The sequence below is a fragment of the Tiliqua scincoides genome, chromosome 2 (assembly GCF_035046505.1).
Source record: "Tiliqua scincoides isolate rTilSci1 chromosome 2, rTilSci1.hap2, whole genome shotgun sequence".
NCBI classification, from domain to species: domain Eukaryota; kingdom Metazoa; phylum Chordata; class Lepidosauria; order Squamata; family Scincidae; genus Tiliqua; species Tiliqua scincoides.
In genome coordinates this window covers 204,379,335-204,399,668 of record NC_089822.1, presented here as the reverse complement: position 1 = coordinate 204,399,668, position 20,334 = coordinate 204,379,335, and the positions used below count along the sequence as shown (strand labels likewise).

At 47.2% G+C, this 20,334-nt stretch overlaps 2 protein-coding genes across 3 annotated transcripts in view; both read right to left on the bottom strand.

Moving 5' to 3' along the window:
• Window positions 1-1,536: 1,536 nt before the first annotated feature.
• LOC136641101 (2'-5'-oligoadenylate synthase 1-like) lies at window positions 1,537-14,854 on the bottom strand. Its single transcript, XM_066616737.1, has 6 exons — window positions 14,497-14,854; window positions 13,413-13,701; window positions 9,304-9,488; window positions 8,440-8,681; window positions 5,684-5,828; window positions 1,537-2,795 (listed from the first exon to the last, which is right to left on the bottom strand). The coding sequence occupies exons 1-6, from the start codon at window positions 14,659-14,661 to the stop codon at window positions 2,307-2,309; spliced, it is 1,515 nt and encodes a 504-aa protein (XP_066472834.1). The 5' UTR covers window positions 14,662-14,854; the 3' UTR covers window positions 1,537-2,306.
• A 3,267-nt stretch (window positions 14,855-18,121) lies between these two features.
• SEMA3B (semaphorin 3B) overlaps window positions 18,122-20,334 on the bottom strand; it is a 71,239-nt gene continuing 69,026 nt past the window's right edge. For both annotated transcript variants that reach the window (XM_066616489.1, XM_066616490.1), the window contains exon 18: window positions 18,122-20,258. In XM_066616489.1, the coding sequence (XP_066472586.1) occupies window positions 19,797-20,258 (462 nt within the window). In that variant the 3' untranslated portion in view covers window positions 18,122-19,796. The remainder of the gene's footprint in view (window positions 20,259-20,334) is intronic.

The window sequence follows — 20,334 nt, the reverse complement described above, 5'->3', positions numbered from 1 at the left end:
CTCCGCCCCCTTGTGGCCGCTTTCAGTCAGCTCAAGTTTGTTCTTTAAATTTCTGTAAGCTTGAATGATCAGTGTCTTTGTAGGTGACTTGTTACACAGCTAGCTTTACGCTACTGCTTATTTTGATATTTCTAGCAACTGATAAATGTCTCTACATTTCACAGTAGTTACAGCTGCCCCTGACAAGCAAAAGCACTAAATGGCAGAATCTTTTAGGGTCAGACTACTAGAGGCAGCAAATGCAATCTAGTTCAACCCCCTACTCCCCCTCCCCAAAATTGAGCCCATAATAATTTATATCGAGGTTTTGCTCAGTGCTTAAAACTCTTCTTATACATTTTTGTCAACCACCCTTACTGTACTGTAGGCAACTTCTGTTTTTATGTCATTAATTCTGTAGGGAAGATGTACAGGGAGGTTGAGAGACTATGTACTGTGTGCTTGCGTCCCACCTCTCCAAGCATTGAGAAGTTCCAGGAGCTGCACCACAACCCAAGGTTGGGCTTCTTTTGGAAGAGAGAGAGAGAGAGAGAGAGAGAGAGAGAGAGAGAGAGAGAGAGCAAGCGAGCACTGGATGCCTTGTTCCTTTGCAATATTGATTTTATTTACAAGTATACATGTGGGAACATTTAGATGGTGTCAGGTAGCACACACTTCTGTAAAGGACATTGGGTAAATGTTTCTTCTAAGCACGTTGGCAGCTGCTAGCTGCCAAATCTTCCTCCAGGCTTCCTTTCCAGTTGTGGTCAGATTAAATCTGACTCTCCCTGTCTCTTCTGCAATCTCCTGCCCCTGATCTTACTAACTCACAGCCCGATCCTATGCATGTCTACTCAGAAGTAAGTCCCATTAGTGTCAATGGGGCTGACTCCCAGGAAAGTGTGGATAGGATTGGGCTGTCAGAGAGTGAAGAAGGGAGGAATCAGCTGGGGTGACTCAGCCATGAGGATGACTGAGGAGCTTTCTTCAAGCAGCAACCAGTGGGAGATTGTAAACTGACAGGGATACTCTACCCCTCTGCCCATCCTCCACTTCTTTTGGCCCACCACCTGCTCAACCACTGTCCCATCCAAGACTCGCTCACTCTTTTTGGAAAGTGAGCAAAAAGGGTGGGCTGGCTTACCACAGGAATTGTGTCCTACAGGCTGCAACATTGTTCCAATGGCTCTTCTGAACCCTTGAAGAGATTGCAGCCTCCTTTCTTCCTCTCCCACCAATGTTTCTTCAAAACAGTCTAGTGCAGGGAGGATGATTCCCATCATCCCCTCAGTGCTGGCCAATGTTGAAGAAGTGCTGGTGAGATAGGAGGTCAAGAGAGGGGTGGGAGATTTGGCCTGTCTCAGGCAGGTGGTCGAGCTTCCGTGGGGCTTGAAATCCTCTCCTCCTCTCAGGTAGATGTACTTGAGGGTCCCGAGGGTCTCAATGGAGATTTCCATTCAAGGAATTGCTTGGGTTATTAACATTTCTTAGCCTGCTTCAGAATACCGGGATGTGGTTATGAATATTATTTATAAAATCAAGTCATGTAGGCTCAGAAAGGTTTGAAATAAATTTTATAAGGTATGCTTCCAGGCATGAAAGTGTGAGAAAGATTTTTCATAATGAATCTATTAACAACAGCAAAGATTGCATATGAAAAGCATCAGAAAACAAATGTTGTACCAGGATGGAAGGCGCCTTTAATAAAATTATAGTACATAATTAAAATAGAAAAATTAACATAGATCAATGCTTGAACATATGGATGAATGTATGACCCGGCAACTTTTGCAGAATTTTCGCTGAGGGTTGTAGAATATAAGAATAGCACATATGGCCATATTTTGCAACATGCATTGATTCTCCTGCAAGATGTAATCTATAGAAATATTCACTGCCACATACTGTTGTTGTATTTTGTTTTAAGTAGTACTTTAATGCTGCAGTCCTGTGTTTTTCTGGGAATTACTTCCATTCAACTCAATAGGACATGCTTTAGAGTAGACATGCCTAGGATTGCACTGCCAGGGGGCGATACTGGCTTAATTGGAAGCTATATCTATTGCAACCATTATATGATTGAGGTCTTTACATCTTCTTATCATGTATGGTATTTATAGTAAAATATGAAAGGAATGGATTTTCGTTAATCATTATTTGTACATGAAAAGTATATTTGTACATTCAAATATTTGAAATAATTTGTAAAATAAAACTAGTGATAATGAATTACCATGCAAAGGCTAGGAGTCTGAAAGCACCAAACACTGTCTTGGTGCTTGCTCTGTGTAAAGTAGGATGTATCTGGACACCCCTAAATTGTTAGTTCAGAAGAGGTTTAGCCCTCCACGAAGACGCAAAACCAGGTGGACTGAGTCTTTGCTCCTAATGCTGTAATAGGTCAGTTTCTTTCCGTCTTCCAGCTCTTTCTCATTATAAATCAGGTGCTGCTGGTTCACAGGTATGCGTGTACGACCTTCAATCTTTTTTTTCAGGTCCAAAACAGTTGAACTGGTTGAGATTGTATAGACTGAGGTTCTGCTGTTCAAGTCTTTCACAAAAATCTCTATCTCCTGTAGCTTAGTATGGAGTGACAGGATCGTGGTATCACAGAACACACCATAATCTGCTAATGTCTTCTCATCCTGCAGGGCTGTGTTTGATTCTGGCAGAGCCAGGGACTGCACATAGGCAGAGATAGAATTCTTTTTTTCGATCTCCATCTTGATCTGCCAAATGGCAACATAAGGACTGCATGGCACAATCCAACTTTCTCCTGTCAGTAGCTTCACTGTCAAGTTAATGGCTCTGGCTGGCTGGAAGAGAAAGACAAAGCAACTGATTAAGATGCATTTGCCAGGAATGCACATTTTTATGCCAGCAAGTTGAGATGGCATGTAGACAAGAGCATTGATGTGGGAGGCACATCCCAATCTCTAGAAACATCTCTATCCTTTTACCAGGTCAGTTAAAAATCCACCTAAGCGGCCACTAGCGTGGATTTTTACCCAGCATGGAGAAAAAGTCCAGCAAGTTGGACCAAACGTAATAGCGTACAATATATAATTAAACCGCTATTATATAATTATATATAATTATATAATATAAACCAAGTGTATATAAACCACTTTGTGAACTATTGTTGCAATGCAGGATTAAAGGCTGTGGTCTGGTAAAAATGTCAACTCCTAACGTTTCACCCACATCTTTGGTGGGCATTCTCAAAGACCTGCAAGCGCAACAACATTCAAAACCATCCTTCTGTTATGAGTTGGGAAAAGAGCGCCAAGTGAGGATGAGTTCTTAGCAATTCTATTCTAGGATAGCTAATAGCCCAATCCTATGGGTTGAAGGTGATGCTGGAATGAATGCTCCAGTGGCAGAATGCACTTTCCAACTATTATTAAAAGTGCTGCAGGAGAATGTGGAGCTCGGCGCTTCTGGTCCACCACTGGAGAGGCTGTGGAGGGCCTGCACATGGTGGTGGGATGACAGAGGCCTGCCATTAGAGGTGAGTTGGCAGGGAAGGTGAAACAGATGGAAAGGTGGTTGTAATAGGGGAGGGTCGGAGACAGAAGTGAGAGGGGGTGGCGCTTGGAGCAAGTGACTTGCATGCAATCTCCTCTGGTGCCAGCCAACATGACTCCTTTGTCTTCTCAGACTTGTGCCAGCTAAAGAGCTGGCCCAGGTCTGAGGAGACGCATTGTCAGTCGAGGGGCAAGGAAAAATGTTTTTCCCTTTCCCCCCAAGCCTCCTGATCAGCCCCCCCACCAAAGCATGAAGTGCACTGACGTACCTGGGGGGACAGACGGCAAATGCCCCAAGCGCAGACCCTCCGGGGCGCTTCTGGACCCTCACCCCGCCCCCCCCAGGAGGAGCGCCCAGGAGTGCTGCAGAGAGGCAGCTTGCTGCCTCTCCATCAGCGCCTCAGTGCTGACTGAGCCACCCCCTCCCCTCCTCCTTTATAGGAGGATAGGAGACAGGCGCCCTAGAGAGGCAGTGACGCTCTAGGGTGCCCATCTTGTCTCCTCCTATAAAGGAGGAGGGGAGAGGGGGCGGCCCACTCGGCGCTGAGACGCTGCCTCCCAGGAGCGCTCCTGGGTGTCCCTGCTCCACCTCTGAGGGCGTCCGACTTCAGAGGAGACGCATGCCACTTCCCGGTCCCCATGGAGCCTCCCACGCAGCTTACAAGTGGCGCGGAGGTCTCCACTGCACTCCGCTGGAAGCAGCCCCAGACCGCTGCCATGGAGACCCCCGCGGCACAGAAGGCTCCGTGGGGGCCTTGGCTGCCTCCTCCGTTCCCCCTTGTTTTTAAAAGGGGAACGGAGGAGGCAGCTGCGTGGAAGTAATTGCGGTGATGATGATGTTGCCGCAATTACTTCCGGGTCAGGTGCACGGGGGGCGGAGAAAGGAGGCGAAACAGGGTGCAGGGGGCAGAATACTGGGGGTTACCCCAGGCGCGGGGACCCCCAGGAACGCCTCTGATGAAGTGTGCAGCCCATTTTGGTGCAGCTGCATACTAGGGTGGGGAAAAGCATAGGATTTGGGTTGCTAGTGTTACTGTCAGAACTGACCCAAGAAAAAATTGGAAAGGGTTGTTCACAGTATCTTTCCAGGAATGATCCTGAGCAAGATCATCTCTTTGTTTACATGGCTCTCTAAGTACATAAAGAAAGATTCAACAGAACTCTAAGGGGAGGTTTCTACCTGAGGCTCCTGTACTGCACCTCTTCCATGCAAACATCCACAGGCTCAGTCATGTCTATTCACAGGCATATAGAAGAAGCAATGTGCATTTATGACTAACATTCAGTTCCCATGGTTGCAGCAACCCCCTTTTGAGCTTCCAAGATGGTGGAGTTTGCTACGGTCATACATGAATGAGTAAAGTGTGTGGACTTCTGGTTCACACACTGCTTTCTTCATGTGAAAATGAGCAAGGATGAGTCCAAGGGTTTTTGCACAGAGAGCACTGATGAAAGAACTGCATAGGTACACCACTCCTGTAACCATGCTCAAAAAATCAGTGGTAGAAAACTACATGCCCAATTCTACCTAATTCTGTGAGTGGTGTTGCAGCAGCATCAACATGGCATCTGCTGAATCCCACGGAAGAGTTTCAAACTCTGAAGGCCTCCTCGGGAGAACATTTGTTCAGTTCCCCCAGGGTAAGCCCCTGCTGGCCTGGTGGGTCAACTTGGGCCTGAGCCAGCGATATCACTGGTGCAAGTCAGCTTGGACTCACAAAGGTGAATCGGGCCAGGGAAGGTAGTTAGAATTGGTAGATGCTGCTGCTGTTGAAGCTGTCCCCTTCCCAAGTCTGATCCACCCTCCTCCCCACCCTGTCACCTCCTGTTCCTCCCTTCCCCTGCCCAGTTCCATCCCCTCCATGGTTGCCTCCCACTCCCTGTGTGATCCTGCCTGGGGCAGTGGGCAACCAGTGTCCATTGCCGCACAGAGCCAGCTGCTTGCTGCTTCTCACTGCACCTAGCTTGTGCACACCAGCACGTCATGTTTGCATACCAACGTGTTACACCACCGAAACGCACATTCAGGCATCCCAACATTTCAATAGGATTGAGTCATAACCCACTTTAATCTGACTTCTTCACATGCATGCTGCTGAAGAATAATTTGAACATGCTATGAATATCAAAACCCATGAATGCAATTAATGGTTTTCTGAGCTGGGCATTAAGAATACCTGCACTTTCCAGGGCTGAACAGGCTCAGTTCCTTTCTGGCAGCATGACTGTCCCAGGCATTTCAGTGCTTCTTTGGCCAGCAGATCCCAACCTTTTCCTTTCCCTACATTTCCTGTTGGGTCTGCTGGATCCATGACCACAGGACTGCAAACACAAACACGGCATTGTTATTATTCTTTGTCTGGCTCTGGGGTTGGCACCCATTAACCTGAGGAAGTCAGGATCAGTAGGGTCCACGAGGGGTCATGGTTTCCTGCCAAAGGAGGTGGCTTTGAGCTAAAGACCTCAGACAGGCTACGGGGACAAGGGGGTTGTGCCACCCTTTCTCCTTCTTCCTGGACATGGCTCCTGATAGGTTCACAGTCCAGCCAACTTTCTCACCAGCCAGCCAGGTTGCCACCACTGTCCCTCATCCCTGGCTTGCTCAGGTCTTATAGAGGCCTCCTCTGGTCCCCCACCTGCCCCCTCTGGCCCCTGCTCTGATAAGGATTGCCCCCAGACTCAGCCTCCCTTCACCCTTGTGCTCATTCTGATTCTCTGCCCCTCATTATCTGCATTATCCCCACCCCTGAGGCTGGCAGCTGGGTGGGACAGCCCTCTCACTTCCCTCCACATCGCTGGCCCCATAGTAGGCGGAAGCTGTCCCAGCAGGCCCTAATGCGGAGCGGCTGCCTCTGGGCTCTGGCAGCCATCTGCTGCTGCTGAAGCTGCAGCCACGCCTTAGCCACAGCCACCCAGACCAGCTCGGTATGTCACGGTTGCGTCCCCCTCTCCACACTCGGCCTCCTTGAGCTGTGGGGCCCAACTGGGTTATTATGAAAAATGCAAAGTATTATATTAAATCATGGAAGAGTAATAAGAAATACACAACTAATGGAGATAGTTGGGTACCTATCTTTGGCGGACTGGACAGTCACAACCTGCAGTATCTTATTCTATGAGTGTCTGCTCAGAAGAATGTCTGCTCCGTCATGTTCTCCCAGGGAACTCTATAGGTTTGCTGCTGTCTATAGATTGCAGCAAAAGGCTCAATCCTATCCATGAGATACACTGGCCTAACACCACATATGCTGGTGCAACCACAGCCCCCCTGGCTCAGAAGGCCCCTCCCCCAACTGATGGCCATACCAGAGATGCTGACATAATGGTTAGGAAACACCATGCCATCATAATTTGGACACAGCCAGGGTGCCTGTCCTACAGCAACTTTGGGCTCTAGGACAGAAAAGGAAGAGCCCCACTTTTTGCTCCTGATGGAGTGGCTTCAGGGAGCAGTGCTCTCAGTGGGGGTGGCTGGGTCCTCTGTATCTTTGTCCCCTCCAGAATTGACTGGGTGATCCCAGTCACCCAGGTGCCTGCTTTGACGACCCCAGGTGCCTGCATTGGGCTGGCATCTGTACTACCACATAAGAGTGGGCCTTGATGCCTCCAGCCTTGTGACATGTGGCATGTGCCAGGGTGACAATGCTGTGTGTAGCCTCCTTGAGGTTGTTGGCAGGCTGACCTGAAACATGTAGCTGATACACAGGATGAGTTGTGGATGGGACTGTGTGGGTGTTGGGGCATCTAGTGAGCGGTGGTGATGCAGTGCTGCTGCATCAGTGGGACATGGCTTGGGCTCCACAATCTCTCCTCCTCCCCTCCCTGTGCTGGCTGGGCTTATGGATGGATGATGGGCTTGCATCCGTGCAAAATTGGTGTAACATCCAGATAGCACTGGGGCTTAAAGAAGCACAACTGGAAGCACCTTTACCTGGAAGCAAGTTCCACTGAAAGAGCATTCACATACACACAACCTATAAGAGTGCAAGCCAAGCTAGAGCAGGTGTGGAGCTTAAATACAGAATAAATGATGGTTCCTTGCTCTGGCAAGAGATGCTGAACTCTTTGAGAAATGGATTAAAGCACTGTTTCTTAAACTGTGGGTTGGGACCAACCAGGTGGGTTGTGAGACAATTTCACATGAGTCCTCATTCATTTCAATATTTTATTTTTAGTATGTTAGACTTGATGCCAATATGATATGTGACTGCATTTGGGGAGATCTGTACTTTTAACAGGCTACAATGCATGTGCTGTTAACAATGATAGTCAATGATAGTCATGCTCCTGGGTAAGCATGGATAAGATTGCAGCCTTGGATTGTTAAAAAAATTTCCTGCTTGATGATGTCACTTCTGGCCATGACATCACTTCAGGTTAATGACATCACTTCCAGTGGGTCCTGACAGATTGTCATTCTAAAAAGTGGGTCCTGGGCTAAAAGGTTTGAGAACTGTGGGATTAAAGCATGCTGAAACCTGTCAACGACACCAGGGCATTCAAGAAGAAGCAACTGGCATCTTGCAGGACATAAAGTTTGATTACCTCGTAGCCTTGGAACAGGCTACATGTTTGGCACAGTGAAGCTAATTAGTGGGGTTTGTTTTATCAGCTGGTGGATACACAGTGATAATTATGGAGCAGAGCAACTGCACATATTAAACATCACTCCACAGCATGCACAGTGAATAAAGACCCATCAGAGTCTCCCAGGCTGTAGAGACAGTAGGAATAAGGCATACAAGGCATGCAATCTAACCAATTTTAGGCACTTTCTCTCTGACGGAAAGTTAAGCACAAGTCAAACCTTCTTGCACAAAAATCCATCAAACTTAAAAGGACATAATTTTGGCCTGATCACATTCAAACTGAAAATATATGAGCAGCATACACCATATATGAAACAGCAATGAAAGAAAAGTAATGTTCTTACCGTTGTCCCTTCAGCTGTTCTTTCACATGAGCCCCTATTATGGGATGCTCTAGATCATAGTACTTAGTCCAATAGAAGCAGAGGTCCTGGTGCCGGCACAACAACTTCATCACTGTGCAAAACCCTTCTGCTGTGTCAAATTTCTCAGCCCTGCCTGTCCCTTCTTCCCAAGCATAGATGGTCAGCAATTCCAGGGCAAACTTGGGGGGTAGGGACGATGATGGGTCAACCTTTCTGAGGCACTGTTGAAAGAGATGAGGAGACCCCCTGCCTGAATTAGAAGTTGCTGCCAATTGTTGCATTATCATGCTACATCAGCCATGTCACAAAACCACCCCACTGGCCCTATGCCAGACTGCTGGTGGTAGACGTGAACTCACCCTACAGCAGGTGCCGCCATTCCTTTGAAGAACCCGTCCTTCAACTAAAAGGAAGCCGAAGACCTTCAGGCTTGGTCCTCAGACCTTATAAACACTGACACCCCCACTCTCCAGGAGTCTCAAGCCTCAAGGTTCTGGTTCTGTTCAGAAGAGTAGCTAATGGCACAATTCTAACCCACTTTCCAGCCGTCTGCAACTTAGCCACCTCCTTAGCGTCCTCAAGGAGGAAGCAGCTCAGGACTGCTAGGTCCAGTGTAAGCAGTGGTTGAGGAATTGGCCCTTTCTTTTGGTTTCCTGCTATAGGGACAGGGAAACATTAGGGACCAGCACAGGAATGTATCTCTGCCATTACTTCCCCCAGGTTCATAGGGCCAAGGGAAGCAGAAGTGGCAAGTTGAAGGGGCAGGAGAGAGGGGTAAATGCTCCAAATAAGGGCTGGCCAACCACACCCTTGTCTGGATCCTACATTGGAAAGTGAGCTCACCTCTTTGTATTCTTTGTACCAATGCTTGACCAGCCTCAATAGATTCTTGAATTTTCCTGGACAACACTTCACAAAATTCCTCTGCAGCTCTGTGAAGGAGGTATTAAACTCACCAGGGAGTCCCTTGGTCTTGATTAGATTTATATAGACCATTGAGGATGGCTTGTATGTTGAAGTGACCTGCCCTGGGGTGAGAAGAAGGAAACATAGCAGGTTAGACCATTATTCGGAACCCATCACATATAAGCAGAGCCATCAACAACTGCCCAGCTCCCAGCACTGGCACGTTTGGGTGGGAGATGGGGCGCATTTTGGACTATACAGCAAAGAGAAGATATGATTCACTTGGAAGGAGAGAATGGATTTTAGTCAGACTTGCTTGAAGGGGCAAGCCAGGTAACTAGCAACACCACATGCAGGGGCAAAAGACATGCCCCAAAGATATTTAACAGGACTGTGCAAATAAAGGAGCTCCTTCATTCATGGAATCAGTGTTGATGAAAATGGAAGTCCTGTGTTTGAAGAAACTACACATGGAGCAAGGTAAGAGGGCAGGAAATCTGTTTTCCCCTCAGTTTGAGCAGGCAGAAAGCAGATTGGTGCAGCAGATTGGTGAGCTGACAGAAAGCAGAGCGGCATGACATCTCTGCATGTCCCATGGCCAACTGGGGCATAGATGCTGAAGAAGGTGAAGGAGAAAAGTTTTGGGAAGGAGGAAGGACAGGGAGAGCAGAGGGGGAAAGGGATGAAAAACCAAAAATGCAAGGGACATGGATACCCCCAACCGAGGAATGGTGGAAAGCAGAGGCTGCCCCAAGGCACCCCTCAGTTGGGGAGAGAGTCTGGGTCAACTCAGGGCTAGTCAGGGTGCCTTGGACTGTGATGGTCCTTTGTGAGGCCACTACCTGATAGGCCAGTCAGTTGTAAATGGAAGTCTTGCCCTAATGAGGAGAATAAAAAGGAACATAAACTTTGGCAAAAGAAATGTGATACGGGAGGCCAAGCGAGACTATGAGGAACGCATGGCCAGCAACATTAAGGGGAATAATAAAAGCTTCTTCAAATATGTTAGAAGCAGGAAACCCGCCAAAGAAGCGGTTGGCCCTCTGGATGGTGAGGGAGGGAAAGGGGAGATAAAAGGAGACTTAGAGATGGCAGAGAAATTAAATGAGTTCTTGCATCTGTCTTCACGGCAGAAGGCCTCAGGCAGATACCGCTGCCCAAACAGCCCCTCCTGACCGAGGAGTTAAGTCAGATAGAGGTTAAAAGAGAAGATGTTTCAAACCTCATTGATAAATTAAAGATCAATAAGTCACCGGGCCTGGATGGCATCCACCCAAGAGTTATTAAGGAATTGAAGAATGAAGTTGCTGATCTCTTGACTAAATATGCAACTTGTCCCTCAAAATGGCCACGGTGCCAGAAGATTGGAGGATAGCAAATGTCACGCCTATCTTTAAAAAGGGAAAGAGGGGGGACCTGGGAAACTATAGGCCGGTCAGCCTAACATCTATACTGGGTAAGATGGTGGAATGCCTCATCAAAGATAGAATCTCAAAACACGTAGATGAACAGGCCTTGCTGAGGGAGAATCAGCATGGCTTCCATAAGGGTAAGTCTTGCCTCACGAACCTTATAGAATTCTTTGAAAAGTTCAACAAGCATGTGGATGTGGGAGAACCCGTGGACATTATATATCTGGACTTTCAGAAGGCGTTCGACACAGTCCCTCACCAAAGGCTACTGAAAAAACTCCACAGTCAGGGAATTAGAGGGCAGGTCCTTTCCTGGATTGAGACCTGCTTGAAGACCAGGAAACAGAGAGTGGGTGTCAATGGGCAATTTTCACAATGGAGAGAGGTGAAAAGCGGTATGCCCCAAGGATCTGTCCTGGTACTGGTGCTCTTCAACCTCTTTATAAATGACCTGGAGACAGGGTTGAGCAGTGAGGTGGCTAAGTTTGCAGACGACACCAAACTTTTCTGATTGGTGAAGACCAGACGTGATTGTGAGGAGCTCCAGAAGGATCTCTCCAAACTGGCAGAATGGGCAGCAAAATGGCAGATGCGTTTCAATGTCAGTAAGTGTAAGGTCATGCACATTGGGGCAAAAAATCAAAACTTCACATATAGGCTGATGGGTTCTGAGCTGTCTGTGACAGATCAGGAGAGAGATCTTGGGGTGCTGGTGGACAAGTCGATGAAAGAGTCGACCCAATGTGTGGCGGCAGTAAAGAAGGCCAATTCTATGCTTGGGATCATTAGAAAAGGTATTGAGAACAAAACGGCTAGTATTATAATGCCGTTGTACAAATCGATGGTAAGGCTACACCTGGCGTATTGTGTCCAGTTCTGGTCGCCACATCTCAAAAGGATATACTGGAAATGGAAAAGGTGCAAAAGAGAGCAACCAAGATGATTGCTGGGCTGGGGCACCTTCATTATGAGGAAAAGCTAAGGCGTTTGGGCCTCTTCAGCCTAGAAAAGAGACTCCTGAGGGGGGACATGATTGAGACATACAAAATTATGCATGGGAAGGATAAAGTGGATAGAGAGATGCTCTTTACACTCTCACATAACACCAGAACCAGGGGACATCCACTCAAATTGAGTGTTGGGAGAGTTAAGACAGACAAAAGAAAATATTTCTTTACTCAGTGTGTGGTTGGTATGTGGAAGTCCTTGCCACAGGATATGGCAATGGCATCTGGCCTGGACGCCTTTAAAAGGGGATTGGACAAGTTTCTGGAGGAAAAATCCATTATGGGTTACAAGCCATGATGCGTATGTGCAACCTCCTGATTTTAGCAATGGGCTATGTCAGATGCAAGGGAGGGCACCAGGATGCAGGACTCTTGTTATCAGGTGTGCTCCCTGGGGCATTTGGTGGGCTGCTGTGAGTTACAGGAAGTTGGACTAGATGGGCCTATGGCCTGATCCAGTGGGGCTGTTCTTATGCCAGGGAAACAGGACATTTCCAATCTGGCAACCCAGGTGCAATAGTTGCTGAGAAGCATGCTGCACTATTTAAGCCCTACACTCCCATGTCTCCCAGGTTTAGAGAGTGTCTATGTAGGAACAGGGAGAGAGAGGAGGCTGGGTGAAGTCGCCACCAACTTCCACCCAGCTGCTCTGTGGTAAAGACTGCACCATCAGGCCTGTCAGCTACCCAAGGCCTAAGAATGGAGGAAGGGAGTTTGTTAACAGGCTAACCATGAACAGCAAGCTTGCTAGAGGTGAGCTGCTACCATGTGAATAAATTTTTTCTCCCCACAGCCCCAAGACATTGGCATTACCCCCTTGGATGCCTGGGAAGAGGGGGCCACAATACTGCTGGAGGATTCCTTTTTGACATCTTGATTGTCAGCCTATGGTGTCCTTCCAGCTTTCATTCTATCCACTGTACATCTTAACACATATACTGTATATGAAACTGCCCGGGTGAACATCTGGGGGTTGGGTGTCACAAATAAGTGGGAATCACTGAGCCTAGTTGTTATTTCCATCTCTGGTCAAGGCAGTGGTTGAAGCCCTGATCAATGCTATAATGATGGGCAGGAGGGTTAAAAACCCTAAATTAACTCCAGACGAAGTGCTATTATTGAGGAGATGTGTGATCTAGAAATCAGACTGTCAACTTGTTCTTCATGAGGTTGTACTCTCCTTGAAGGATTAGGTTTTCCCTTGGACCCAGCCTTGAACCTGACTGTCAAGGTGGTGGATGTGGCCCAGACTGCCTTTAGCCAGCTTAGGCTGGCATGCCAACTGTAACCTTTCTTGGATCAATCAAATCTGCCTATAGTTACCCATGCACTCATTATATCACTATTGTGATGATTATGACATGGGGCTATCAAGACTTTTTGGAAGCTGCAATTAGAACAGGATGCAACTGCCAGATTATTGACTGGAGCCAGGGGGTGTGACCATTTCACACACCTATCTTAACATCTGCAAGGGTTCCCTTATGTTTTGGGGGCACATTCAAAATACTGGTGATGACCTATAAAGTTCTTAATTATTTGGGACTTAAGTACTTGAAGTACCATATCTCTCTACATGAGTCTGCCTACTCTGTAAGGTATCAAGGGAAGCGCTGTTATGGGTTACCTAAAGCATCATATGCTGGAAGGATGTCCACCTCAACAGGCTCCTTTTTCTTGGTGGATGTGATTTTGAGTTTGAGTGCTCTTCGTAAGCTGTCATCCACATTTGAGGGTGGGATCTCAACTTTGTAGGCAATACTCTTTTGGCACCGTTTCAGTTCTGTCTCAATGGTCTTGATTATTAAAGCACGCTTCTCTTTCTGATCATTGAAGCTGGAGAAGCAGTCGAGGAAAGTAACCAGATCAGCATCTGAATTGTCATCCAGGGCTGTCCCCTTTCCTGCAGAGCCACCCTGCAAAGAAGATATATGCCTACTCTGTCATTTAGCATAGCCTGTAAATTAAAACAGCTGCACTTGTACTTCCATTAGCAAACAAATGGCACACAGAGTAGCAGTATTATCAGTGACTGGGGAAACAGTCAGCTCTGTTCCAGCAACCACACCTTTAGATTGGACTGCTTCTTTGTTAAAATGGGGTACCTTGATTTACCTTGTCCTTTTCTAAGCAGGAAAGTAGAAACAGGGGCATTAAACCTTCCTTCACTCTTCCCCATAAGGACAATCCTCAGGTTCAACAATTTCTGTTAACCCATTTCTGCCCAGCCCACAGGTGTACACATTTGATCCCTGTTGTGTATAAGCAACATTGGGCAGAAATGGCTTAAGTGGGGGAATCAATTATGATGGCTCAATCCCATTGATAATTACAGTCAATATAGTATCATGAGGGAGAGAGAGTTAGGGGATTTTGTTCAAACCCATAAAAAAATATGAGTTTCATATATATAAGAACATTCCATGCTTTTCACCCCTGCTAGAATTGACTTCTCACCTTCATGGCAGGGATACCCTTTCCATCAGGAAAAAGAGATTATCTCTGCAACTCCAGTCATCAATGGACTGGAAAAGCCTTGGCAGTTTCCTGATCATGTGGATCACTGAAACTTACATAGCTACTGTCCAATGGATGGACAGATGAACCTGTGGCTGGAATGGGGAAGAGGGATGGAGAATGCATATGTGATGCCATACTGCTGGTCTAGCAGTACTGAAGTTAAGTTAGATTAATTATCAAGACAGTCTCACCTTGACTGTTTTGATCACGCTGACATCCATGGAGCACCTCTCTTTCAAGAACGCGCAGATTCTGTGAATATCGTCTTGAACATTCTGACGGAATTTCTTACTGGGCTGCAGCTGTTCAGCAATCCAGCCATCGAGATCACGAGAAGAGACTTGGTAGAGCCCCATCGTTTCTGTCCAGCACCTCTGTCTCGACCACTTGTTTAAAGTTTAGTGCAGCTCAGCCCTATTTATCCTATTGCTCACCCCCCTGATGACACAGCCTGGCAGTTAAAGTGGAGTAGACTGTGATATTTTAGAACATTTCCCAGGCATCTGCTATCAAAACAAGCAATTAAAAGGCATGGGTGAGTTCTCCAGTTATGCTTTCCATTCAGCTAGAAATGAAACTGAAAGCCAGCCTGGTGAGGACAAGCAACTTCTGTTTGCTAAGATAGGGGAAAGATAATTGCTGGGCTCAACCTTCGTTCCCTAAGAAAGACCTTGAAGAGCAGCTGCAGATCAAAGTGCCAGGCTGACTTCACTAGAGGTCTGACTCAGTATAAAGCAGTTTCATGTACGTTTGACATTTGAAGTGGAATTTCTCACTCAGCTATAAAAAAACAACTCAGATTCCACCTTCATTGATTATTCTTAGCAAAGCTGGTGAATTGTTGTATTAAACGTACAAATCCTGGAAAGACGATGTCCTCTTGTATTGACAAAAGAAACTGAAATGTTGAAAAAATACCATCACTTCTGTCCCTGGGTAAGGAGCAAAGTCTAAGATATTTTCAAATTGTCTTCAAATCATCAATTTATAAAAAAAATTAGGTCTTTTTTATTGCTTATGTTCTGTTTTCTGAGCTTCCATGTATACGAAAATGCTTCAGCTTTTCCAGTCCTAGGACAGGGATTCCCTTGGGCTTGTTTTTGGGGCATTTTCAAATCCGCCCCATGGACTTCCTGGAGGAGATGCCAGTTCTGTCAAGTTTCATGCCAGCCAGAAACGAAACTCATATGTGGAAATAAAGATCTCCAGCAAACATTTGCTGGTAATGAGCAAGCATTTTCTGAATGACTCATAATCTGATCCCGTTTCCTGTTGCCCTCTGCTCAATGAATATCCCTCTGTAAACAGCTGCTAGGCCCAAAGACAGAAGCAGCAGAACCTCAGGTACCAAATGTACCAAACTCAGCACAAGGAAAAGAAGCAGATGTTGGTCAGGGAGGACATCAGCAGGGCATCTGAGTTAGAAGTGCCACCAAAGCTCATCATGCCCAGGCGCAGATTACTGTCCCTGATGGCTCATGATACTTGCTTCAGGGATGGATTAAAACTGAGCCACAGAAATACTCAGTTGCTCTCTCTTCCTCCCACCCAACCACCTGCCTGCTTCCCTTGCTGCTCTTCTGGTCCCAGCAATAGTAGCAGTGGGAGGGAGTTGTGGGTGAAGCAGCAGTGTGACAGCTTGAGAGCACTTAGACATGTAGTTTTTGCAAACTCCTCAGAGAAGTATGCTTTCTAACAATGGCATCACTAGCAGGGTGTGAGGGGTGACACCATCAGTGTGTGTGACACGGCCAGGCATGTCCGGTCACAGTCCTGCCTATGACCTCCCCTGGGTCAGGCTTTGATTCAAGTTCTGGAAATGCGCACACACACACCCTGCTGCTGTGCCCCCTTGTTGCCGCTGGAAAGGGTGGGGCCACCTCACTGTTGTGTGGTCACGCTGGGAAGGGGTGGCCTTCCTCTGGCCCATGGCATTCAATCCTGCTCCCAGCCTCTGTGCTGGCTTTGTGCTGGATGCACTCACTGGCAGGGAACCATTGATTGATGTTGTAAACCGTATGTGAACTATTTCCTTTTGAAAAGTGGCACAGTATATATTCTTAATAATAGTATTACTAATAGCTTGGATTGCTTCATTGTTTTCAAATCTAAAGCCAGTGGTATAGTTATACATTTGTGCACGAGCTCATCATGACATCCCCCCATACTATAGCTACACTCTGTTAAGATTATAACAAACAAAAAAGCCCCCCAACCTTCAGGTTTTTCATTACAGTGTATTTTTCCCTGCTATGTTTTCCCACTCTGAAACTTATTAGATGCTCTTTGGGCAGAAAGGTGGGATATAAATTGATTAAATAAATAAAGGATCTAGCATATTTTATTCCAATCTCTTGGAGCAAACTGCAAGTTTAAAAAGTATGGAAATTGAAAAATGCCATTAAAAATGTTTCACATCAATATACAAGCTTTGCTTCTGCAAACCAGATGTCGCTTCGGTGGGGCATTCTAAGGCCCGCAGAAGTCAATGGAGTGTGTTGCAGGCACAGCGATGCCCCAGAAGCAACTTCCAGGTGCTCCCAGTAAGGCATTACAGCACTACAGGAGCATCGCATCGCGACCCACCAAGGAGGACGAGGTGGGTTGCGGCACTTAAAAGTTTGGGAACTGCTGGCCTAGACATTAACAGTACACACCTCTACAGATTTCAGTTTGCAAGTCCTGAGTCCTTATGCCCTCCAGTTCCCCCTTGTTTATGACCTTGCCTAAACCTGGTTGTAGGCTCTCATACATACTATGTGTGCTGTAGTTTCTGAAAATGGCTGCAAGGTACACTACTCCAATTATTCTCAAAGAGGATTCTTTCCACAGCAAGTCCCTCTAAATCCAACTAAAGAACTTTAATCCATATGACTGGACATATCACTGAGAAACAGCAGCAGATCTCCCCAGCCCTGTGCCCGGGGCAAAGGTCCACAATGGTACCCCCCCCGCAGGCTGTGGCCACTGCCCCTCCTTACCTGAGGCTCATGGAGCCTCACACGATATCCACCCATGTCGGGGAAGCCTCTCTGAGTTCCCCAATGCTTTAAAATGCTTCCGGAAGCACTGTTTCCAACCCTGTCAGGAGCCTCAGAGAGGCTTCCGCGGGGTCCTATCCGTCGGGCCCAAGGCTTTTGCTCCATTGGACCTAACAGCAGGTCCACAACTGCTGAGAAAGGCAGGTCAGGTCCCTTTCTGCTGATTATAGTACAGGCTCCAATTCCTAGAACCTAGATGCAGAAATTACAGAGGTATAGTGTTCTCTACCAGTCATGAGTCCCAACAGGCACTGCATGAGCTGAAGATGCACACTGCACCTGATCTGCCACCTTTGCCACAGCTCTGACTCCTGTGCCTTTTCCAGTAGCCTGATAGGCAAAAATGAAGCAAGTGAAGATCTTTCCACCACTTTCTCTTTATGTCAGAAAAACGGTCACCGGTTCAGTGTCTTCCTGGTCAGGACACTACTATAGGCTCAGAAACAGGACGTGTTTGCACCACCCTTGACAGCACAGGACTAAATGACAGAGAAACTGTGGATGACTTTTGGTGGCTGGACATGGAATCACAAAGGGTAATAGGTAGCCTGCCTTCTGAACCACTGGACAGCAATCGTGCAGCTTTGTGAAGCCATACTCCCTTACCGCATTTTGCTCAGTGGAATCATGAGAGAGAGAGATACCTGCTGCCTCCATGCTAAATGTCCTAGTTCTATCAAAAGATGGCAGCTAAATTTCTGCGAGTACCTGAAATGTATGACATGCTCCTTTTCCAGAGGTTTCTGCATCCAATGGCAAATCAGACAAACACAAGTCAAATGACTGCTTTATTGTGTTAATACATTCCCACCACGATGGATCCAGCACTGGCTGCTGTAGGTCCCATGTGAGTCCTGTACCTAAGCACAGCTCACTCACCATTAGCTCCAAAAGACCACCACAACCCAATGCTTCTAGCTTGCTCCCAACAACTCCTCCCACTTCCCATGTTGTTTATTCTTCTTTTCTTAGTTCTTTTTCCCTTGAGAGTTTGCTGCTGTCAGAAAGAACATACATAAAGAACGGAGCGGTAGCCTCAAGCTATCTTCTTCCTGCCTGTTTCTTCGGTGCATATCAAACCAAAATCCTTCATGGCCAAAATACTGTAACTCCAAATTGGGATTTTAAGATCCTAGCACATGATCAAAATAGCTGTTCTTACTGGACAAGGCAGGGATCAATGGAAAGGGAGGATCAGGGTTTTATTCATGAGGTTTCTGGTTTGTTATGTTTTTCTCACACTGAAGATGCCTTGAGATAGAAGTAGCTGCCCTGGGGTTTTGGACAGGGGTCTTTTCCTGCCCTACCTGGAGATGCCGAGGCTTGCTCTGCACGCAATGCATGTGCTCTCTAACCACTGAGCCACAGCCCCTCCCCAAGCACAGTGCTCCGGGCCACAGCTTTGTGACTTTTCTAGTTCATTGTCTACCCCAATCCTGCATTCATCTGACCCCTATGGTCAGATGCCATCTAGCCATCTTCCATAAATGTTTCTCCATAAATGGCATCTCCATAAATGTTTCTCACAGCTGGGACTCTTCCCTAACTGTCCAGCTGCTTGATGAGGCCTCCAGCTAAGGAAGAATTCCCTGAGGCCTACACAAGATGAGAGGCAGCAGATACTCCTGCATGGTCCCTCATCAAGTCCCTCTGCTGCCATTACCATCATCTTAATGCATGTCCAGAAAATGTCAGTCAGAAATGTACCCATAGTCCTTTGGGCCACAGCAGCCCTGATCATCCTGTCAGAAGCTACATCGTGTCGGGTCACCCGCTGGTGGGTTTACATTCATCAGTAAACAGTCTGTTAATAAATAGTTACATCAGTGATTCTGTTGTGTCTCCACATTGCGACACTTATGCAGATGTGGCAGGAGAGCCTTGGTTATGGGAGGCGAATGAAAGATGCCTGATGCTCTGCCTATTGTGAAAGAGTCTTGAGCAGGGCATTGAAAGACACATCCAAGTGCTACCCTGGCAGAGGAAGGATGTCTGAACACCACTGGAACCAGCAGAGCTGGGGGCACCTCCATCCCTAGGTCACATCATGGCAACCAGCAGATCTATGAGCAAGAACCACATCTCCTAGCGCGTCCTGCCAACAATAATTCCCACTGCACAAGGTGTACAAGATACACGTCACTGGTCCTTGGAGATTGGCACCCCATCTTTGGTTGTGCACTATAGAAGAGGCAAGGGGTGTGGACACACATACACACACAGAACTTCTATCAGATTCTGCCAAGTTGTGCCAAGGTCTGAAGAAGGACAGCTAAATTGCTATGACTTCATCCTACAAACTACATAGGCAACAGCCAGGAGAATGGGGCCTGTGCAGAAGGAAGTTCTCTCCACCGAACCACAGAAGACATAAATGGTCCTGCTCTCTCCCACCCTCCCACCCTGTTCCCCTCCCAGCAAAGAGGTTGTCCAACTGTGCTCTTGGTAGGTCACCAGATGTTAGTGCTTCGGGGGCCCCTTTCTGCACGGAGCACTTCGTGTGTTCTCCGGTTACGCGCTCTCCTTTTTTCCTCCATGTGCTTCCACTTGTGACTCTTGACCTTGACGCTAAGTGGAGGGGGCAGCGGCGGCTTCTTTTTGGGCTGGTGGCTTTTGCGGCTCCACAGTTGCTCGCACACCTGGTCCATAGTGCTGAGGTTGGGGTGATCCACCAACTGCAAGAAATCCTGATACCAGAGCTTGCGATGGAAAGACTGGGTGGGCTCCTCTTCCCAGGAGAGGGCAAGCGCATCAGCCTGCTGAGCATGAATCACTTCAAGACGGAGCTGCAGCAAACTCTGGGTAAAGCCATGTTCTGTGGCGTGGCAGTGGTAGAGGCCAGCATCTTTGCGTTGCACGCTGCGCAAAAGGATTCCTTGCTCCATCTTAATAACTCGATCATCCAACAAGACCTAGAAGTTAACACAGAAATTAATCTGAGAACAGAGCTTGAGAACAAAGGATGAATGAGAGTCGAAGGTGAAGAAG

Coding starts and splice junctions, on each gene's coding strand:
- LOC136641101 (XM_066616737.1), bottom strand. CDS start 14,661: ATGGGGCTCTACCAAGTCTCTTCTCGTGATCTCGATGGCTGGATTGCT. Junction 9,489..13,412: donor TCCAGCATATGATGCTTTAG/GTAACCCATAAC, acceptor TTCTCACCCCAG/GGCAGGTCACTTCAACATAC. Junction 2,796..5,683: donor TTCAGCCCTGGAAAGTGCAG/GTATTCTTAATG, acceptor TTTCTCTTCCAG/CCAGCCAGAGCCATTAACTT.